The 19,702-nt window shown below is 35.9% G+C and overlaps 2 protein-coding genes across 2 annotated transcripts; both read right to left on the reverse strand.

Annotated features, from left to right (window-relative positions):
- Positions 1-1,861: 1,861 nt before the first annotated feature.
- On the reverse strand, positions 1,862-10,765 carry LOC120163305. The gene is made up of 4 exons (XM_039173274.1): positions 10,546-10,765; positions 10,176-10,421; positions 8,491-8,733; positions 1,862-2,143 (listed from the first exon to the last, which is right to left on the reverse strand). Exons 1-4 carry the CDS (start codon positions 10,726-10,728, stop codon positions 1,862-1,864), a joined length of 954 nt encoding a protein of 317 aa, XP_039029205.1. The 5' UTR covers positions 10,729-10,765.
- Positions 10,766-12,054: 1,289 nt separating this feature from the next.
- Positions 12,055-18,980, reverse strand: LOC120163323 (ATP-dependent DNA helicase Q-like SIM). The gene is given in 17 exon segments (XM_039173291.1): positions 12,055-12,936; positions 13,169-13,261; positions 13,368-13,484; positions 13,596-13,621; positions 13,624-13,682; positions 14,522-14,605; positions 14,681-14,779; positions 14,975-15,042; positions 15,190-15,270; positions 15,696-15,752; positions 16,217-16,443; positions 16,568-16,862; positions 17,070-17,259; positions 17,383-17,493; positions 17,583-17,802; positions 17,897-18,498; positions 18,900-18,980. Coding segments are annotated over 16 exon segments (2,637 nt in total). The 5' UTR covers positions 18,489-18,498; positions 18,900-18,980; the 3' UTR covers positions 12,055-12,618.
- Positions 18,981-19,702: the final 722 nt, after the last annotated feature.

The following is a 19,702-nucleotide window of genomic DNA, read 5'->3' on the forward strand; positions in this document are numbered from 1 at the left end:
TATTGGAAAAGGGGTGTTAAAATTGGAATATTAAATATTTAGGGTAATATTTAAGCTTTTTGTACCTAAATATCTAATATTCCCGTTTTAACACCCTTTTCCCAATATTTTCCAAATTAGCACCCATTTGGCTGATGTGGAGCGAAGCGCGTTTTCGGGGGTGCCTTCGCGGGATTTGCTGATGTGGAGGAAACGCTTTTGCTTCATCATCATAAGCATTTTCATTCAAATCTTCAAAATTGGTTTTTAGACATGATAAAGATATCCAACCTCCATTGAAATCTGGCGGAGAAGCTCCAAAATACTCCATGCATAGTGAATTTCAATTACCATCGGCCACACCACACATAACATTTCCATCAACAGAGAGCCTCAAATGCATTGAGACATCCTCTAGTGTAATTGTGCACTTTCCACATAGAAAATGAAATGTGTGTGTCTCCGGTCTCCACCTCTCAATTAATGCGGAAATTAGGGTGGGTTCGATTTTACAACCGCCGACAACTTTCGCAATATACCCGAACCCGGCTGTAGACAGATACTGCCAAATACGTGTTGGTGTCAGTATCTTCGTGTTTCGAATAAATGTTTCCAAAATACGATCATTTTTCTAATTAATAAATATTCCAAAAATTTAAAATTAATATAAATTCATGAAAACTTTAAATTAAAAAAATATTAAACATTTACATAAATTTCAAAAAAATATTACTATATCACTAAAATGTATTGAGATATGATTTGCATCCAATCGCAGCAGCATCTCTAATTAGAACAAATAATTAATTAATAAATTTAAATATATAATAATTATATAAATATTATTTTAATAAAAAACATAACATTATTTTTAAATAATTATTTATAAAAAATATAATAACTTTTTAAATAAAATATATTAATTTAAAAATAAATTTTTCACCAACTATTAAGAAATTTGTAACTCAAATAAGAGAGTGATTTGAGCTATAATAAAGAGAAAGAATGGTTTAATGTGAAGAATAATGAGGGTTAAGGTGTTTATATAGGTGATGAGGGGGGGTTTAGGTGAGAAAACAGGTGGAAATTAATTACCCTATTAATGGAAGGAGCACTCTTTTAGACGTGGCATCAGAATCCCGCAAAGGCGCCTCCTGCAAAGCGCCTTCTCCCGCGTTGTCGTAGCTGTCTTTCGGTTGGGCCCCGGAGTTGGGCTTCGACTTGAATGAATTGGGTTAGAGTCGCCACCGACCACTTTAAAACAAATTTAGGTGGGTCAGACACCATCTTACCTGATCTGCGTACCAGAAACGTGTCGGGTTCGGGAGTCGATTACGGTCAAGGAAGGATTAGCACCCTTGAACCGCCCTTTCGGTACCAATTAATTTGTCAGTTGTCTTAATTGCGAAAGTTTAAATTTAAATTAAAACTTAAAAATTCAATTCGAAATAATTACCTTTGATTGGTTGGATAATAGAAAAAAAAAATATATATATATATATATGAAAAAAATAATAGAAAAATATTAATATAATAATAATAATAAAATAAGATAGATAAATAAGGTTAAATAAAAAAGAAAAATAATAAAAAATTAAAGAACATAATTATAACAATTTACCCAAGGATTTAACCCACTTTGATGGCAAAGATTTCAAAGTGAATTCAGCATAATAATTGAATCAAAGACGCAGTGACAAAAGTCTGTAATTTTGGTCCTCCAGTCTCCAAATAGTTGAAAATACAACTCCAGATATCGAGGCAAGATTCAAAGCGAGGCTATGATCAGTGACTTTTAAAAAAAACTAGAGCTAGCGAACACCAAGCATAAGGAGTTAAAGCATTCTCGAGAATGTACTGGCATTACGAGATGTAATCAATGTTAACCGAGAAGCATTTCAAAGTGTTCTCCGCGTGAGCTCTCTCCGCCGCTTCTCATAAATGGTCGCCAGTACATCGATCCCTTAAAGACGAGCAGACGCCAGCCATGGCGCACAGACCGACGGACGAAAGGCGGTCCAGAATGCATTCGAGGGTCAACTTCAGCAAGTCCATCAACGAAGACGACGAAGACGACGTATTGTGTTCTTCGTTTTGATTCTCCGACGACCTGGGCTTCGTCTTCATCTTCTTCAACGGGGTGATTTGGATGAAACTGAAGATTCTGAGCTTACCCTTTTGAAACAATCTCCATTTGCTGTGAATCCCTTGGTGGGTCTTTGAAGATAAAGACTGGATGCCAGAACAATTGAAGAGCTTGCACCAATCTTGTTTGTTGATCACGCCACTATAAATGTATCTCTGGATCTTGGTGTGGTTGTTAAAAGCATGCGAAGAAAGGCAATGAGAGCAAAAAGATTTGAAGACAATCGATACAGAATTTGTCCAACTCGTTCCTCTTCTGGTTGAGATGGCTAACACAGTTCTTGAAGAATGTGGTGTTATACATGACAATCACCCATGGCGGCACCAGTGCCAAATTACTCCTTTGTTGGGTTCTTTGGGAAGGCTCTATTGTTCCCCTATAATGAATGATATGGTATTTATAGGTGGTCACACCAGGAGAGTTTCTATAGGTGAAGAGATTTAACGCAGACTGCAATCTTAACTGACCCTGTCGAGAATCGCGGGAAAAGAAGATAACAACCCAAACTACCCTCTGTGCGCACAACGCTCAACTTTTATATAAAGTTGTTGGAAAATGGAGATAGTGGGGTTTAACATGGGTTGTTGTGGGTTGAAAATGTGGCCTACAAAATTAAAAACAATATTAACAATAATAATAATAAAAATAATTATACGATAAAATGTTTTTTAGACCCGGATAAAAACGGGTGTCTACAGCTGCCCCTCTTTGCACATTTTTGTGTTAACAAGAATAGGGCAAAGATGAAAAAGACAACAAGTTTTTGCCTGGTTCTCTTGAGACTTGATAGTGTTTGTTGTGACACTAAGTCAATCCATTGGGTACGATATCGTTCTTCGTGAAGTCGAAGTCGTAGATGACCCCTTCGTTGTGAAGTTGAGCCTTGGAATTGGATATCTTTCGTCGTGAAGTTGAAATCCAATGTGTTGTTTCGAGGCCAATATCCTTCACTGTGAAGTTGAAATTGCCTTCGAAATTGGAAAGTTTGTTGACATACACTCTTTCTCTGAGTTGGATATCCTCCGCCGTGAAGTTGAAATCCAATATTGAGATGGATGCTGCTTGTGGACACGATTCCCTTCGTCCTGAAGTTGAAACCGCGGGTGGCCTCTCCGTCGTGAAGTTGAGCCTGAAATTGGATATCCTTCATTGTGAAGTTGAAATCCAAGTAAGTTGTATTGTTCCGAGTCCAACATCCTCCGCCGTGAAGTTGAAATTGGCTCTGGAACTGGGAAATTGTTTGTTGACAACCAGCCATCCCTTCGCTATGAAGTTGAACTTGTGTTGTCTCGAGTCCAATATCTTTCGCTGTGAAGTTGAAATTGGCTCTGAAATTGGGAGATTATTTGTTGACAACCAGTCGCCCCTTCGCTGTGAAGTTGAGCTTGTGTTGTCTCGAGTCCAATATCCTTCGCTGTGAAGTTGAGATTGGCTCTGAAATTAGGAAATTGTTTAATGACAACCAGCCGCCCCTTCGCTGTGAAGTTGAGCTTGTGTTGTCTCGAGTCCAATAACCTTCGCTGTGAAGTTGAAATTGGCTCTGAAATTGGGAGATTGTTTGTTGACAACCAGTCACCCCTTCGCTGTGAAGTTGAGATTGTGTTGTCTCGAGTCCAATATCCTTCGCTGTGAAGTTGAAATTGGCTCTGAAATTGGGAGGCCCCTTCATCATGAAGTTGAGCCTCAAATGGCACGATATCCTCCATCGTGGAGTTGAAATCGTGGATGTGTGGGTATGATATCCTCTGTCGTGGAGTTGAAATCGTGGATGGCCCCTTCGTCGTGAAGTTGAGCCTTAACTTGAATATCCTTCATTGTGAAGTTGAAATCCAAGTATTGTATGTTGCGGGTGGACACGATTCCCTTCGTCGTGAAGTTGAAACCGCGGGAGGCCTCTGAATCGTCTTCTGGCTCAAGATACTTCGTCGTGAAGGTGAAACTTGACTTGAAGACTTTGGTGTTGTGGTGTTACAGATGACTCATTCGTCGTGAAGGTGGGTCAATCTGTTTGCGAAGTTGGAATTGTATATGGCTCCTTTCGCCAAATTTTGTCATCCGGATATCATCTGTCGTGGAATTGAAATCTGGCTTGAAAGTGTTAACTGGAAACATGCTGCTCATGGTTGAATTTGAGTTGAGATGGATTTGATCTGAATTGGTTCTGAGATCTGTAGATATGTCAAGTCGGTTGAGGTGTAGCTTCGCACTGCTGAGTTAAGCAACCACCATCGTTATTTAAAGGCACTTGCGAATCGAGTATCCTTCATCCTGAAGTCGAAACTTGACTCTGAAAGCTACAAAAATCTTGAATGCTAAAATGATGAATGTGATGCACCTAAGTATGTCTAAGATACATGCAACATGAATGAATTATGTTTTATCTCTTGGACTTGATTCCCGTGTTTTGTCTGCCAATCTGGTCCCTGGAATCGATCGTGCCCCATTCTCTTTTCCGAGCTTTGGATTTACAGACCTCTCATATCTAAGATTGTTCTATTTGAAAATGTTTTCCCTTTTTCTTGTTTTAGGAGGAAAAAAAACAAAATTCTGTAAAATATTGTTCATAATTGAATCAAATTATAAACATGAGTTCAAAGAATATTCAAGGAATCAATAGCTCTTTTAATGCTTTAAGAGTTACAGCTCTTTGACAAATGTTCAAATGGATGAGTTGGCTTCAGGTTGGCCTCCTTTATTAGGTTTCGATCACCCAAAATGTCATTTTTTGAAATATCGCCACATGCTTTTTAGTTTGGCATTTTAATTGGGTGCGAACAAAATGACGCAACTAGCATGATCAATTACTAGACCTTTTATTTCGGTCTTCTGAAATCTTCCATTTGTTCAAGTTTTGTAAGCTCCTCTGACAAAGGGAGTGCAGAAATATCGTCTAAAAAATTCTTGAGTGCTCGTGTGAAATTGACTATAACAGGTGTTCCTTAACTCCCTTAGTCTATTTTACCGAAACTTCATGCTTAGATAAATTTGAGTACCGTTATCTGACTAGCTGAATCCATAAAGCCGGGACGTTTAACCAATTGCTTTAGAGGGACAACTTAACATTACAATCACTTTTATTAGGTTTAATTGAAGGGTTCATCTCATCACAATGTCTTCGGCCTGACAAAAGCAGTGGAGCAAACACCGAATTGCCAAGTGTTCGAGCAATGTCATGGTTTGAACGTAATCTACTCATAAGGCCAAGGCTTTCAAGTTTCCTCTATAACCAATTGCCTTAGTGGAATAGCTCAGCCTTACGAATTTAATTTCTTAAGATTGTCAAGAAGAACCTGTTATAGTCTAAGTGTTGTTGAAAGTCAAAAATTCCATCTTTAGAGTTCAATTTTCAAGCAACTGACCAAACTAGATTCCCTTACTCGACTATTTCATCTGTAAAGATCATGATCATCACTGAACGTCTTAAATAAAAAGCATAGTAATGTCATATGAAAATGATGCTCCACGTTGTCTGTACCTTATGAAAGAAAAATGTTACATTGGTTAATTGCAAGAGCATGGTACGGTGTTTGAGTGTATATTATGGGTAAGGTCAAAGTCCTTGTTTTAAATCATGTTACTTCGTCAAAGATCTGTAACTTTGAACCATTTACAGAGTTTCTTAAGTCAGATGATATTCAAAGAATTACAAGTTTGTAAATGCGATTCATTGCTTAACATCTTTAAAGTAACATAAATTTGTTTAAAAGTCCTTACAAAACTTCGAGAAAAAATGAAAAAAAAAAACAAACTCAAACAGAATGCCTCAAATTATGAAATGATCTGCCTCACTTGGGTGCCCCTGAGTTATTAAAGTCGATCCAATTATTGTTATGTATTTTCTGTACGATTCTCTTGAATGTGGAGTAGTTTTCGATAGTGCGCCCTAGGACACCGCTATGATATTCGTAATGAGCGTTCTCATCATACTACCCGGGGTACGGGGGCTTCATGGATTTCTCTGGATATGGTGACACCACTTGTGTGTCAACAACTGTTGGTAAAGCTCCTTATATGTCACAGGATCGAAATGTTCTCAGTTTTTATGAGACATGTGAATGTAATAAAAAAGAGAAAAATAATACGAAATATGCAAGAATGCATGATGCATGCAATGTTCGAGGCATTGATCCAAAAATGTGTCTATTATTAGAAATAATCCTTATTGGGGACAAAAGTGTTTTATCTTTTAAGAGACAAAAATATCCTAACAGCTTCTGACATGTTGACTAGTATTCTGTCTTCTTCTGTCATCGGTTGAATAACTTGTCGAACCGCTCTGGCTTCTCTGGATGAACCATGCAAATATTGAGTTGCTTTTTGTACTAGCCCAAGAAGTCTCGAATGACTGCACCTCCGGCTTCCACTCTCTGCTGAGTCTGCTCCCTAACGGCAACACCATTGGAGCCCTCTATCGATAAAAACTATTCTAAGCTTGCTTCTTGAATTCGTCAGCAATGCCATTTAGCTCAGCTAGGGTTTCGACATCTTGTTCTCGTAGTTTTCAAAAAGGAGTGTCTGGGTCAGTAACCTTTTCCTCGTCTTGCCTCTACAATCTTTGCAGTCAATTCTTCAAAGATAGACTTTCATTGTACTTCATGTAGACCCGGTTCATTTTGAGTCCTTTATAATGCAACAAAGTGATATACTCTTCAATTGTGGGCACCACGTCTTCTGGATTGAATGTGACACATAGTCGCCTTGTAGAATGTCCTCTTCATTTTCATCTCTTGTATTACAACCCCTTTGTCCATTAATACAGATTATTCATGTTTAGCCAACACGTTTTTTGGTGGATCAACACCTCTTTGAAATGATGCAAGTGATGAAAATAAAAGAAAATAAAAATGAAAAGAGTTAGTGAGGTAAAGATAAAAAATAATCATGAAAAATAAAAGTCCTACCCCACATGCTTTAATTCCTACCCAGACATGATCTCTATCCTGCATGCTAATTTCAAACAAATCATAACCGCATATTTGTCTAGTTCGCATGCTTTGAACAGAAAATAAAGTCGGAAATAAAGTAGCCTAGGGTTTGGAATGAGGTTTTGGGGTGGGCTCTAATTCTCTGCACTCTCCCAGTTTAGGTTCTAAAAAGGTACTCGAGTTCTCCTTGTCGGTGCCCCCTTGGGCTTGCCAGACCCTTAGTCCTAAGCCCATTACAAGCTTGTGTGGACTAAGTTAAACTCGAGATGACACATTCTCTTATGTCTGTGAGGTGAATAAATTCACACGAAGACGTAAGGTATATGAATCCCGAAGGCTACTTGCTAGACATATGCGGTGAATAAATTCACACGAATGTGTCGCTTTCACCCCACTTAAAACGGGTTCGGAGCTCGGGTTTAGAGCTTAGAGATGACAATTTTGAAAAAAAATATGAAATCATTAAAAAACGTCAGTACAACTATTTATTTGAAAAATAATCAAAGATAAATAATTGGAATCGAATAAATAAATTTAAATTTAATTTTACCATTTTCGCATAAAAAGACAACCGAAAATTAATTTCGGCCTGACTCACTTACCTGTCCCCAGCGAAGTCGCCAAGCTGTCGTAGCCGTCTTTCGGTTGGGCCCCGGAATTAGGCTTCGACTTGGATGAATTGGGTTAGAGTCACCATCAACCACTTTAAAACAAATTTAGGTGGGTCGAACACCATCTTACATGATCTGCGTTGTACCAGAAACGTGTCGAGTTCGGGAGTCGGTTACAGTCAAGGAATGATTAGCACCCTTGAACCGCCCTTTCGTTACCAATTAATTTATTAGTTGTCTTAATTACGAAAGTTTAAGTTTAAATTTAAATTAAAACTTAAAAATTCAATTCGAAATAATTACCTTTGATTGGTTGGATAATAGAAAAAAAATATATATATATATATGAAAAAAAATAATAGAAAAAATATTAATATAATAATAATAATAATAAAATAAGATAGATAAATAAGGATAAATAAAAAAGAAAAATAATAAAAAATTAGAGAACATAATTATGACAATTTACCCATGGATTTAACCCACTTTGATGGCAAAGATTTCAAAGTGAATTCAGCATAATAATTGAATCAAAGACGCAGTGACAAAAGGCTGTAATTTTGGTCCTCCAGTCTCCAAATAGTTGAAAATACAACTCCAGATATCGAGGCAAGATTCAAAGCGAGGCTATGATCAGTGACTTTTAAAAAAAAACTAGAGCTAGCGAACACCAAGCATAAGGAGTTAAAGCATTCTCGAGAATGTACTGGCATTACGAGATGTAATCAGTGTTAACCAAGAAGCATTTCAAAGTGTTCTCCGCGTTAGCTCTCTCCGCCGCTTCTCATAAATGGTCGCCAGTACATCGATCCCTTAAAGACGAGCAGACGCCAGCCATGGCGCACAGACCGACGGGCGAAAGGCGGTCCAGAATGCATTCGAGGGTCAAGTCCAGCAAGTCCAGCAACGAAGACGACGTATTGTGTTCTTTGTTTTGATTCTCCGACGACCTGGGCTTCGTCTTCATCTTCTTCAACGGGGTGATTTGGATGAAACTGAAGATTCTGAGCTTACCCTTTTGAAACAATCTCCATTTGCTGTGAATCCCTTGGTGGGTCTTTGAAGATAAAGACTGGATGCCAGAACAATTGAAGAGCTTGCACCAATCTTGTTTGTTGATCACGCCACTATAAATGTATCTCTGGATCTTGGTGTGGTTGTTAAAAGCATGCGAAGAAAGGCAATGAGAGCAAAATGATTTGAAGACAATCGATGCAGAATTTGTCCAACTCGTTCCTCTTCTGGTTGGGATGGCTAACACAGTTCTTGAAGAATGTGGTGTTATACATGACAATCACCCATGGCGGCACCAGTGCCAAATTACTCCTTTGTTGGGTTCTTTGGGAAGGCTCTATTGTTCCCCTATAATGAATGATATTGTATTTATAGGAGGTCAGCCCAGGAGAGTTTCTATAGGTGCAGGAGATTTTACGTAGACTGTAATCTTAATTGACCCTGTCGAGAATCGCGAGGAAAGAAGATAACAATCCAAATTGCCATCTATGCGCACAACGTTCAACTTTCATATAAGATTGTTGGCAAATGAAGATAGTGGGGTTTAACATGAGTTGTTGTGGGTTGAAAATGTGGCCTACAATATTAAAAAAAATATTAATAATAATAATAATAATAAAATAATAATTACACGATAAAATGTTTTTTAGACTCGAACAAAAATAGGTATCTACACGCGTAGCAGCCCAATCAATAGAAACCCATGAAAGGCGTCCCCTAAAACACGTCTTCTACCTTGTCAACAAAAATATCGTTAAAGCACGTTTTCGAAATTGTGCCTTCGTTTCATATCAGCCGAATGAGTGTTAATTTGAGAGATATTGGAAAAATGTGTTACGTCGGAAATATTAGAAAATTAGGGTGGTCTTTAGGTAGAAAAGCCCTTGTTTTCTTCTTGCAGAAGCGTCGTTGAAAGATTTACTTATAGTGCAAGAAGCTGAAAGGCTAGCCAGAGTTTTATTTTTGTTTTTTATTATGTTCATTTGTTTGTTTGGTTTCCTTTCAATACTGCTTTTAATTCTTTCCAGTTTCCTAGAGAGTGCGGTGCAACTGCCACCTTGGGAACTTATTATTGTTTTTATTTGGGCTTTTAATTGATTGGCTGCCATTTCCTTTTCAAAATTACTATTGATCTTTATCAAATTATTACAAATACTCATTGAGTTATACTAAAATAATATTTCTTATCGATAAAATTTTAAATTTTAAAAATTATGGTCATTAATCTTTATCAAACTACTGTTATCGTACAATAGTCATTTAGCTTATCGAATTGTTATAAATTATCATTAAATTTATTATTACTTAAGTAATATGTAATAATTATTTTATAAAAAATTAATAAATTTAATAACTTAAATGATTATATACAATTCGAACTGAATTATTGATCAAACAATTTCCTTGAATGACCATAACAATCAAGAATTTAAATAATAATTCGTTATTAAAATAAGACTGTTATATAATGATATTTGTATTGATCATAATAACTATCACAATCGCCGTAAATTTAAGACAACCGGAAATATAGCTGCAAGGAAAGATCAGAAAAAGAAATAAGAAGGAGGATGATTTCTTGGAAGAAACGAGGGCGTAAATGGTGGGAAGGAATCCACTACTAGGAATGGTTCCTTTCAGAACCTTCCCCAACTCCTTGTCGTTTCTCAGAGCTATATACACGTGCCGTGGATTGATCCTTTTCTTCATGCTGTCACGTGCCACATTCCCCGCCAATTCCAACACCTACCCAGAAAAAAAAACATTAAACTATCGTGAAAATCTATCGCTGAAAATTCAATTTTATCTAACCAAAAAACAATTGTGAAATTTGATCGAGAGAAAATGGAGAAGAAAAAGATTAAGATACCTCAGCAGCAATGTACTCGAGGACGGCGGCGAGATAGACGGGAGCGCCGGCGCCGCAACGCCGTGTATAACGTCCTTTCTTGAGATAGCGGGCAATCCGACCCACCGGGAAGCGGAGTCCGGCCTTTGCCGACTTAGAAACCGCCTTTTTCCGGCTTCCAGCTGGCTTTGACGTCGTCTCCATCACGCCTTGAAAACAGGTTGACTTGCTTTAAACATTTGGTTTTGAAATGTTGAGAGCGCGGTTTTCTAGTTGGAATAAGTAGAGGTCTAATTGTCTATTTCCTAATATTTTAATTCTCAATTCCAAACAAAGAGTATTGGGTACTCTTCTCTATTTAGGGATGGCAATGGGTCGGGTCGGGTCGGGTCGGGTTTTTGGGCCACCCGACCCGAGAAGAAAGGGTTTTTCACCCGTGACCCGACCCGACAAAATTAAGGTTTCACCCGACCCGACCCGACCCGAATATATGACTTAGAAACCCGACCCGACCCGAAATAATAATAAAAAAAATTTTATTCAATGAAAACAGTGACTTAATTGAAAAAAATTATATATGGAGGGACATTATTGTAATTATCCCTAAATATATAGGATAAAATTATATATATTTTTCGGGTCGGGTCGGGTCGGATTTTTTTCACCCTAAACCCGACCCGACCCGAACAGTACATTTAAAAAAAAATCCGACCCGACCCGAACCCGAATTTTTTTTTAAAAAATCCGACCCGATCAGGTCGGATCGGGTCGGAACCCGTCGGATTCGGGTTGAGTTGCCATCCCTATCTCTATTCCAAATAATAAATAATTTATTTTCATTCTTCATCAACAATTTCATTCTTAAACTATATATATATATTACAGAGTTAATTACATATCATGTTTTTAAAATATGATTTTCATTTGAATTAATCTTTAATATTTTTATATATTTTTATTTTATATTTAAATTTTAATTCTTATTCTAAGTAATCTTAAAACTTTTGAACACTCTAATTTCATCCTAAATTATGACCTCATTCTAAATTGATTTTAAACTTTTAAAATTTTCAATTGTATCACAAAATTCATTCTAATATATAATATTATTTTAACCATAATTTAACCTATATTTTTTCAAACATATAATAATATAACTTGACCTAACAGATATAATTAGCATATATCAATGATTGGGATGAAATTAATATGTTCAAAAGTTTAAGAACCAATTTAGAGTGAGAGTTATAGTTTTGTGATAAAATTTGAGTGTTCAAAAGTTTAATGACTAATATAGAATGAGTCATAGCTTGAGTGTGAAATTAAAACACTCAAAAGTTTATGGAGCAATTTAGAATGAGAACTATATTTTGAGGACGTGTGATACAATTAACTAATACTTTTTAAATGTTTCAATATAGTAGATGAAATTATTATTATATACAATAATTCAAAATCATCATTTAAGAGAATTGAAATGGAAAAAGAAGATTACTTTAATTCTCCATGATTAGTTCTCAATCCCCCTAGCCTCTATTCATACATTTTAATCTATCCAACATGAAAAGCATCGATCTCATCAATGGGCCTCAGAATCTGCAATTGCATCTTCCTCAATCCAACAGCAAACTCCAAAGCCTCAATCATGGCAGTTCGAGCACCGGCCTAGGAGTCCTCGAGGTCTCGATTAACCATATAATAAGAACATATTTGGCCAAGTATATGATCATGCCATTCTTGAAACCTCATAGCTCTTTCTTCAGCATGTTCCAATGCCTGGCTAATGATCCTTAGCTTTCTATCAAAATATGTTGCCTTTGCCATTTCTTCAAACCGGGGAGAATGAAAATGAACGAAGTGAAAAAGCCGATAATTGCGAAAATTATTCGAACGTAGTCCATAGAGACGCTTCTGTTTATTTGGAGAATGAGAAATGAAGTCTTGTTTATGTAGAGAAAAGGAGATGTCTTGCTTCTACATTAACAAGTTCTTGGTTGCTTTCTTGTTACTCTTGCTCCACTGTTTGCTTCATGAAATGGTTTAATCTTCTAAGCTTTCTCCACTCTATCATGTGGGAAGAATAAATGTTCAAACTCACCATTTCTGTTTCGATATTTTTGCGGATATCCTACCCCGAGAAGTACTAGTATCCGAGAAATGTTTTTTTGATTTTCTTTTTCTTGGCTTTTGGGGTTTCCTGTTTGATGACCGGATTTTCTCCAAACGTTGACGACGGATCTCAGGATCAGCCCAGCCCTTTCCCCAATCAGAGAAACTCGAATAAGCTCTTGGCTTTCTCATTGAAAGAAGCATATCTGCTTCTGGGTAAATACAGAAAGCTTCATCACTTTCAGACTGGAGAAACTCCAGTCCCCTTTTTGTTGATTCTGGAAATTTGATCTGAACATGGGTCTGCACAAGACAGCACAGTTAAACAATAAACTGGAGTGTTCAGGTGATATATTCGTATCTTAAAATCCATTGGAATGCACGGTCGGGTCGGGTCGGGTCATGTCGTGTTTAGAAATGCATGCCTTATGGAATCTAAGAAAAGAAATGAACAACCAGCAAAAGAAACAACGAAAGAGGACCTAATATTTTGTTCATGGACAAAATCAAGGAAGGCTGGTTGTTAAGCGTATACCTTATCATCTCCCTCTCTGATAAATCCTTTAGCTTCCATGATTCGAGCAAGGCCTTTCCACCATAGCAGATCCGTCGTTACAAATTTTTGAGACTGCAGATGGCCATCATACGGCAATCATCAGATAGCATGTGAGAACTCCAGTAACATATATACCACATGTTAAACCAGGTAGATTCATGGAACAGAGATTGATCACCTGCTCCCTTATTTTACCAACAAAAGTTCTGAGGTTTGGCTTTGCTACGAATTTTTTCCGTTCAATATCACCACACACAGAATCATCATATGAACCGTCCATGAAACTGCTCTCTGCCTGCAATATTGATATGAATATCATGAATAGAATATTTCAGAAACTAAATCCAATTGATCCCCGGTGTATCTAATGCAATGTAAGAAATTAGACTAAAAAAATCACACTTACATAACGAGCCACAATAATTTGCATAAAATATTTGCCTCCTCTTTCAAATCCTGCATTTTAGGAGGTCCATCAACACAAACGTCACACCTGAGGAAAAGGAATTTCACTAAATAGTTAGAATTTTGGGGGGGAGGGGCAGAATGAAACTAAATTTCAGTTAGATCTTATTTTTGTCAAGGGGGGAGAAACAATAAAAAAACTCACAAACATCATTGGAGTGAATAACCTTATCATCTGGCACAAAGAGGCTCTATTTGCTCGAAATTTAAAAGATTATGATGTTTGTGTGTGTGTGTGTGTGTGTGTGTGTGTATATATATAGCTGAGAATCATTGGGTATCTCAGCCATCCATTATATTCATCCATTGATCCTACATCAATGTAAAACTAAAGAATTATATATATATATATATATAGGTCTGTGAATAACCTTATCGTTTGGCACAAAAAGGCTCTATTTGCTTGAAATTTAAAAGATTATGATGTGTGTGTGTAAATAGGTGAGAATCATTGGGTATCTCAGCCATCCATTATATTCATCCATTGATCCTACATCAGTGTAAAACTATTTAGTTTTACACAGATTTACTCTCGTTAGATGAATGAAAATAAATGGTTGAGATTGACTCCTAGGTTTTTTTTTAGTGAATATCTTCTCATCTCCTACTGTTAATCTCAATCATCTATTTTCACTCATTCAACAGTCCTAAATCTGTGTAAAATTAAAAAAATTACATTGTGTAACATGATCCTATCCCTCTCTCTATATATATATGTATATATGCACACATACACAAACATTTATAAACTTTTTTTTACAGTTCTAGATTGATTTCCCTTTCAAATATATAATAAGTATCCATACGAAAATCCCAAAATAACATTGCATATAGTACCATACAAAACCTTAAAATAAGCTTACATACAAGATGCACTTCTCATCACCGAAATCCTCCCCAAAGTACTCGACAAGTATTTTGGCTCGACAGCAAGAAGTATTCATTCCATATCTGCAAGAGAATAAAAAGTTGTGATTAAACATCGAAGAAGAAAGAGAGCAAAACAAGAACATATTTTGTGCAAACCTGAAAATTTCAGATAACATTTTATATGCCCGTCTTGACTGTTCTTCGCTTCTTTTACTAGGCAGAAGTGTTGGAACTCTTGATAAGTTTGCATATAAACTGCTAGAAGAAAGAGTACAGGTCAATTTCACATTAAGAATGTACCCAAAAATAGAGGGTAAAGAAGCTGTTAAAAAACAAGCTTCAGATAATACTGTTAAGGGTAAAATGTATTAGTTCTCAATTAGAAAAAACAGTACATATGTTTTTCCTTCGACAATGACTGCGACATATATTCTAAATTAGAAAACAGGCTTACTGCAATCTGCTAATTTTCCGTCCCTTCCGGCTCGACCAGCTTCTTGATAATATGCTTCCAAACTCTGCAAGCAGAATCAAGCTTTAATGCTCAACTCAAGTGACCAGAAAGAGAGAACTATATCCCATCAATTATGACATAAACCTGTAAAATAATAGGCATAAAAGTTACAACAGAAAATGAACAAATACATCAAAGCCAGAAGATGAACCTGTGGCCAACCATAATGTATGATTCTTCGAACATTTAACTTGTCAATCCCCATTCCAAAAGCCATTGTCGCAACAACAACCTGCATAGAAACCTTGCCTGTTAGATGGTTGGATAAGATCACAAACAGTAGTTCATCTACACAGTTCCATTTGATCCCAATAAAAAAAACAAGAAATAAAATGAAAAGGATGTAAAGGGTCTAAACAGAGAAGAATACTGCAGAACAAACGAAAGTGGATTCATCATTAGCTACGTAACCACCATTTCATACAGAGAGAGGAAGCTTATAATTGGATATGCAATCACATCTAGGCTGCAACCTATAGGAAATAAGTGGTTTCGACTTTTGAGAACCAAAAAAGTAACTGACTGAATTTTTTAAAGAAATCTAATCTTGGGAAAAGCAATGCATTTCTGGAAAATTTTAGATACCGAATAAAACAAAAATATAGAAGAATTACACAGATCCAATTAATTATCTAGGTCAAACATGACAAACCTTACCTGTAGGGAGTATTCATGAAATTCCTTGTGAACCTGCCTTAAATGTGATTTTGGCAACTGAGAAGAAACGAGGGGGTAAACTTATAAATAGCAGCTTATCAGAGACATTAAAACTCTTTATCATGAGTGTGTAGAACTTAGCATGCAAGATTTTACCGGTGAAAATACCAGACAAATAACCAGAAAAATATTCCAAGACAGTTTTATTAGAATGTACATCAGGATGATTCCTTAGCAAGAACAGTGAGTAAAAAAAAGAAACATGGAAAACAGTATCTATGACAGAGAAGCAATGCCATACTAACAAGTAAACAAGAACCAAACAGGCACACAGTCCAAAAGCACATGACAATTAGAGCTTTATGATTGCAAGAAATTGATGTGTGATTTGCTAAGAATGAAGATGAAAAAAAGACATTGTCAAAAAACTACTTGAAAGTTCAAAGAACTAGTGCTTAACGATTGCAATGATATGATATGCATCAATGCAGAAACAGAGTAAATTTTCCATAAATATTTACCGCTGCATTGAAAGCAGCAGCCTTTACTCCAAATTTGCAAAGATACTTTGCAATGCTCAGTGTTTCTTTTCTTGTGGGAACATAAATGATGGTCGGCCCTTGTTCCAAAGGCTCTTGCAGAAGACTCCGTCTTTCTTCTAGTTTATTTGGTGGATCAATTGTCTCAGATGGCCCATGTGAATTCCATTCTTCACAAAGAACTTGTCCTCCAAATTCACCATAGGCAACTGAAAAATAAAAGCAATTAATATATAGCTGAAATGCTGTGAAGCTGGAATCTTTTCATGTCTATAGCATAAGCCAAATAATAGCATACATAGAAGATAAAATTAAAGTCTCATAAGATTATACCGTCCCAATCTTCCACACTCTGAAAGATATCGACATCATTTTCTAAGTACTCCGCTGACATTTGCCTATCCCTCGAAGAAATTGGACCATTTTCCTTTTCTGAATTCTCATCATCACTTTCTTCGATGTCATTAAAATCACTTGCAGAAAAATTATCTAAATCAGATTGACAATGAAATTCATGAGAGGTTGGAGGTTGTTTCATTCCATCAATCTTTTTCTTTCTAGCATAAACATCTATTAGTTGACAGAAATCCGTCCTATATGAAGACGCCGATGTTCTACTGTGTTTCACCTGTAAAAAGCAGAAATATTTTTTTAAGGTTCCACCAAAACACAGGATTTCATGATAAGAGATACTAGTAGAGAAGTTCAGTATGTGAATTAGAAAAAAAATTGAACAAAATATAATAATATAAGTGTAAGTTTGAAAAAAGGATGGAGAAAGCAGAAGAGAAAAACCAAATGTGATTAACACACGTCCAAACAAGTGAACACTCACTGAGAATCGTAAATTTGGACGGAAGAATGAGGTGACCACAAACTTTGTCTCCTTTGACATGCACAAAGAATCAAGAATGTCTTGTCGAACCCGAACTGTTGCAGTTGCAGTCAGTGCCATAATTGGGATGTTATACTTCAAGAATTTCAAACTTCTAGCACTGAAATTCTCTCGCAAAGTAGACAATCGCCTGACAGTGGAACATATACATACAACTTAAAAAGAAGTGATTAAATGAAATTACAAATTATAAAAAGATATGAGACATTAAAAATGAGAAAGCACCAAATAAATAATACAAAGGAATACATACCCATAGTCAGGCCGAAAATCATGGCCCCACTTAGATATACAATGGACTTCATCAATTGCAAACAATGTGATTCCGCGGTTTTCTGCTAGCCTTTGAAGAGGTTTTATTAGTCTGCACAAAAGTACTAGTAGTTCTCAATTACAAACAAGATAAAGAATTAAAATGTTCAGAGACATACAAGATGCAATGTATGCACCTACCTCAGAATTGTTTCTGGACAAACATATATAATACTATACATTCCTCTCATCGCTTTCTTCTCCACACTGCTGTCTGGTTGTCCAGATCCAAGAAAACAAGCAGAGACCCCATGTTTTGATAATTTTAAGCATTGATCATGCATTAAGCTTATCAAAGGAGAAACCACAACTACAACTTTTCCTGTTAATAATGCCGGAATCTGGAAACAGAGAGACTTCCCTGCAGAAGGCAAAACTATTAGTACTCTCCAAGTTATGAAATAACAAAGTGAACGGGAAAAATAACAAGAAAACACAAGAGAATAAAGATTAACCAGCTCCTGTTGCAGCAAGAACAAGACAGTCTTGGTGAGCAAGCCATGCAGCCAAGGCTTCCATCTGGAAACTCTTCAAAGATGAATAACCAAAATGCTTTCTTAATAAACAGTTAACCTTTGGTTCCCAATTTGATCCAACATCCAGCTCCTCGGAACAGCTAACTTGGAATGGTTCTGCCACATTTTCTAATTGATTATTTATAAGGAGGAATGGTCCCTTTTGTTCTTCCTCAAGACTAGGCAGCCCCTGGGTTCTGGACACAACCCCATCAGTTGTATCATTACCTCTGCTTCGCTTACTTTTGCTTGTGGATTGAAAATGATCCCATATCGTGGATTGTCGCACTTGACTTTTACATTGGGAAGAGGTCATAACTCTCTTACCCGAACTCTTTAAATCGCTTGGAGAACATTGAGAACTAGTGGACAAACCAAGAGTATCCCTACCACAACCATTCAAAACATACTCAACCGCAGCATCAACTGATGGTCCTACGGCTTTTACAGCTTCTACAGCATCAGAATTTTCAAACCCCATTTCAATAAGTTTTTCAATAACTTGATCAGAGGACACTTCGTTTCCACCCATGTCATAAGGACTGTCAACCAAAGAGCAAACAAAATCCATCTTAGGGTCAAACATACTTCAAATATACAAATAAAGCAAAAGCTAGTTGGTTCAGCCGAGTTCTATATCTTTCTTTCTTTTTTCCCATTTTCTAAAGTTTCTAACACACTTAACATTAGTTGTAACCTAGAAACCCAAATCTTTCACCAGTGCAGGCAAAAGTAATTTAGAGAGACAAACAATAGAACTTTTTTAAAAAAGAAATAAACAAATTCGTAACGCATTCAATATAGTGACGCGAACTTCATCACAGTACACAAAATCAAGCAAGCACAGAAGTTAAGGGATTTAAAAGAAAGGACAAAAACGGAATTTAATGAAAAATATTGAAATCGTACTACAAAATTAGGCAAATAAGTGCAGAATTCTAACCTATCTCAGAGGCGCTTTAGATCCGAGAAATTTTGGGATTCAAAAATCCTTCTTTTTTCTTCAATGGCTGAATTGCAATTTTTTTGCCGGCAAAAATATATACAACCCTATTAAATCAACGCGCCAAAATTAAACCTTTGGGCTCCAATTAAAAAATATACACAAGAGTGAACCCTATATGAAGCTTACATCATTAAAACGCCGTCGTTTAGCCTAATTCTAGTGTTGATTTGCCTTTTTTGTATTCGACTTAAAATTGTTGTTGTACATACAACAAATTTAAATTTTATCAGGATAATCTTACTGTTAAAAAATAATTATTTAATGCATTATCAATATTGAAAATAATTTTAAAAACATATTTAAAATATTAATAAATATTTTAAAATACTCACCCGATTATTTATATTGAACCATCGTATTATTAAAAAAATTATAAAATAATTATCTGATTTTTTTAAATAATAATAAGTTGATCGCTTTCATCCAAATTAATAAGATTGTTTCCAACTTTACATTAATTAGGGTAAAATGCTTGTTTTATACTGGTTTTTTATTTATGTAAAAATCAAAATTCAAAAATATAGTCAATTTTTGTTTTAAACTAGTACTTTATATTATTTTAATTTTAATTTTTAATAGAATATAAATTTTTAATTTAATCAAATTATATCATTAAAAAATTAAAATCACTTATAAGTTAATAGTTAAAGTAGAATTATTCAATCAAAGATTTACAATCTATTAGAAAGTTGATGCTAAGTAAAGGCTTCTTCTTTCTTTCCTGCGTGAAAACCATAACT

The sequence above is a fragment of the Hibiscus syriacus genome, unplaced genomic scaffold (assembly GCF_006381635.1).
Source record: "Hibiscus syriacus cultivar Baekdansim isolate YM2019G1 unplaced genomic scaffold, ASM638163v2 tig00111440_pilon, whole genome shotgun sequence".
In the NCBI taxonomy this organism is placed as follows: domain Eukaryota; kingdom Viridiplantae; phylum Streptophyta; class Magnoliopsida; order Malvales; family Malvaceae; genus Hibiscus; species Hibiscus syriacus.

Excerpts from the sequence above, each read along its gene's own strand:
- LOC120163305 (XM_039173274.1), bottom strand. The coding sequence starts at position 10,728 with ATGGAGACGACGTCAAAGCCAGCTGGAAGCCGGAAAAAGGCGGTTTCT. Across the intron at positions 8,734-10,175 it reads GTCTTAAATTTACGGCGATT|TCTTTATCTTCAAAGACCCA; the intron begins GTGATAGTTATT and ends TCTGGCATCCAG. Across the intron at positions 2,144-8,490 it reads GTCTGTGCGCCATGGCTGGC|AATCTTCAGTTTCATCCAAA; the intron begins GTCTGCTCGTCT and ends GGGTAAGCTCAG.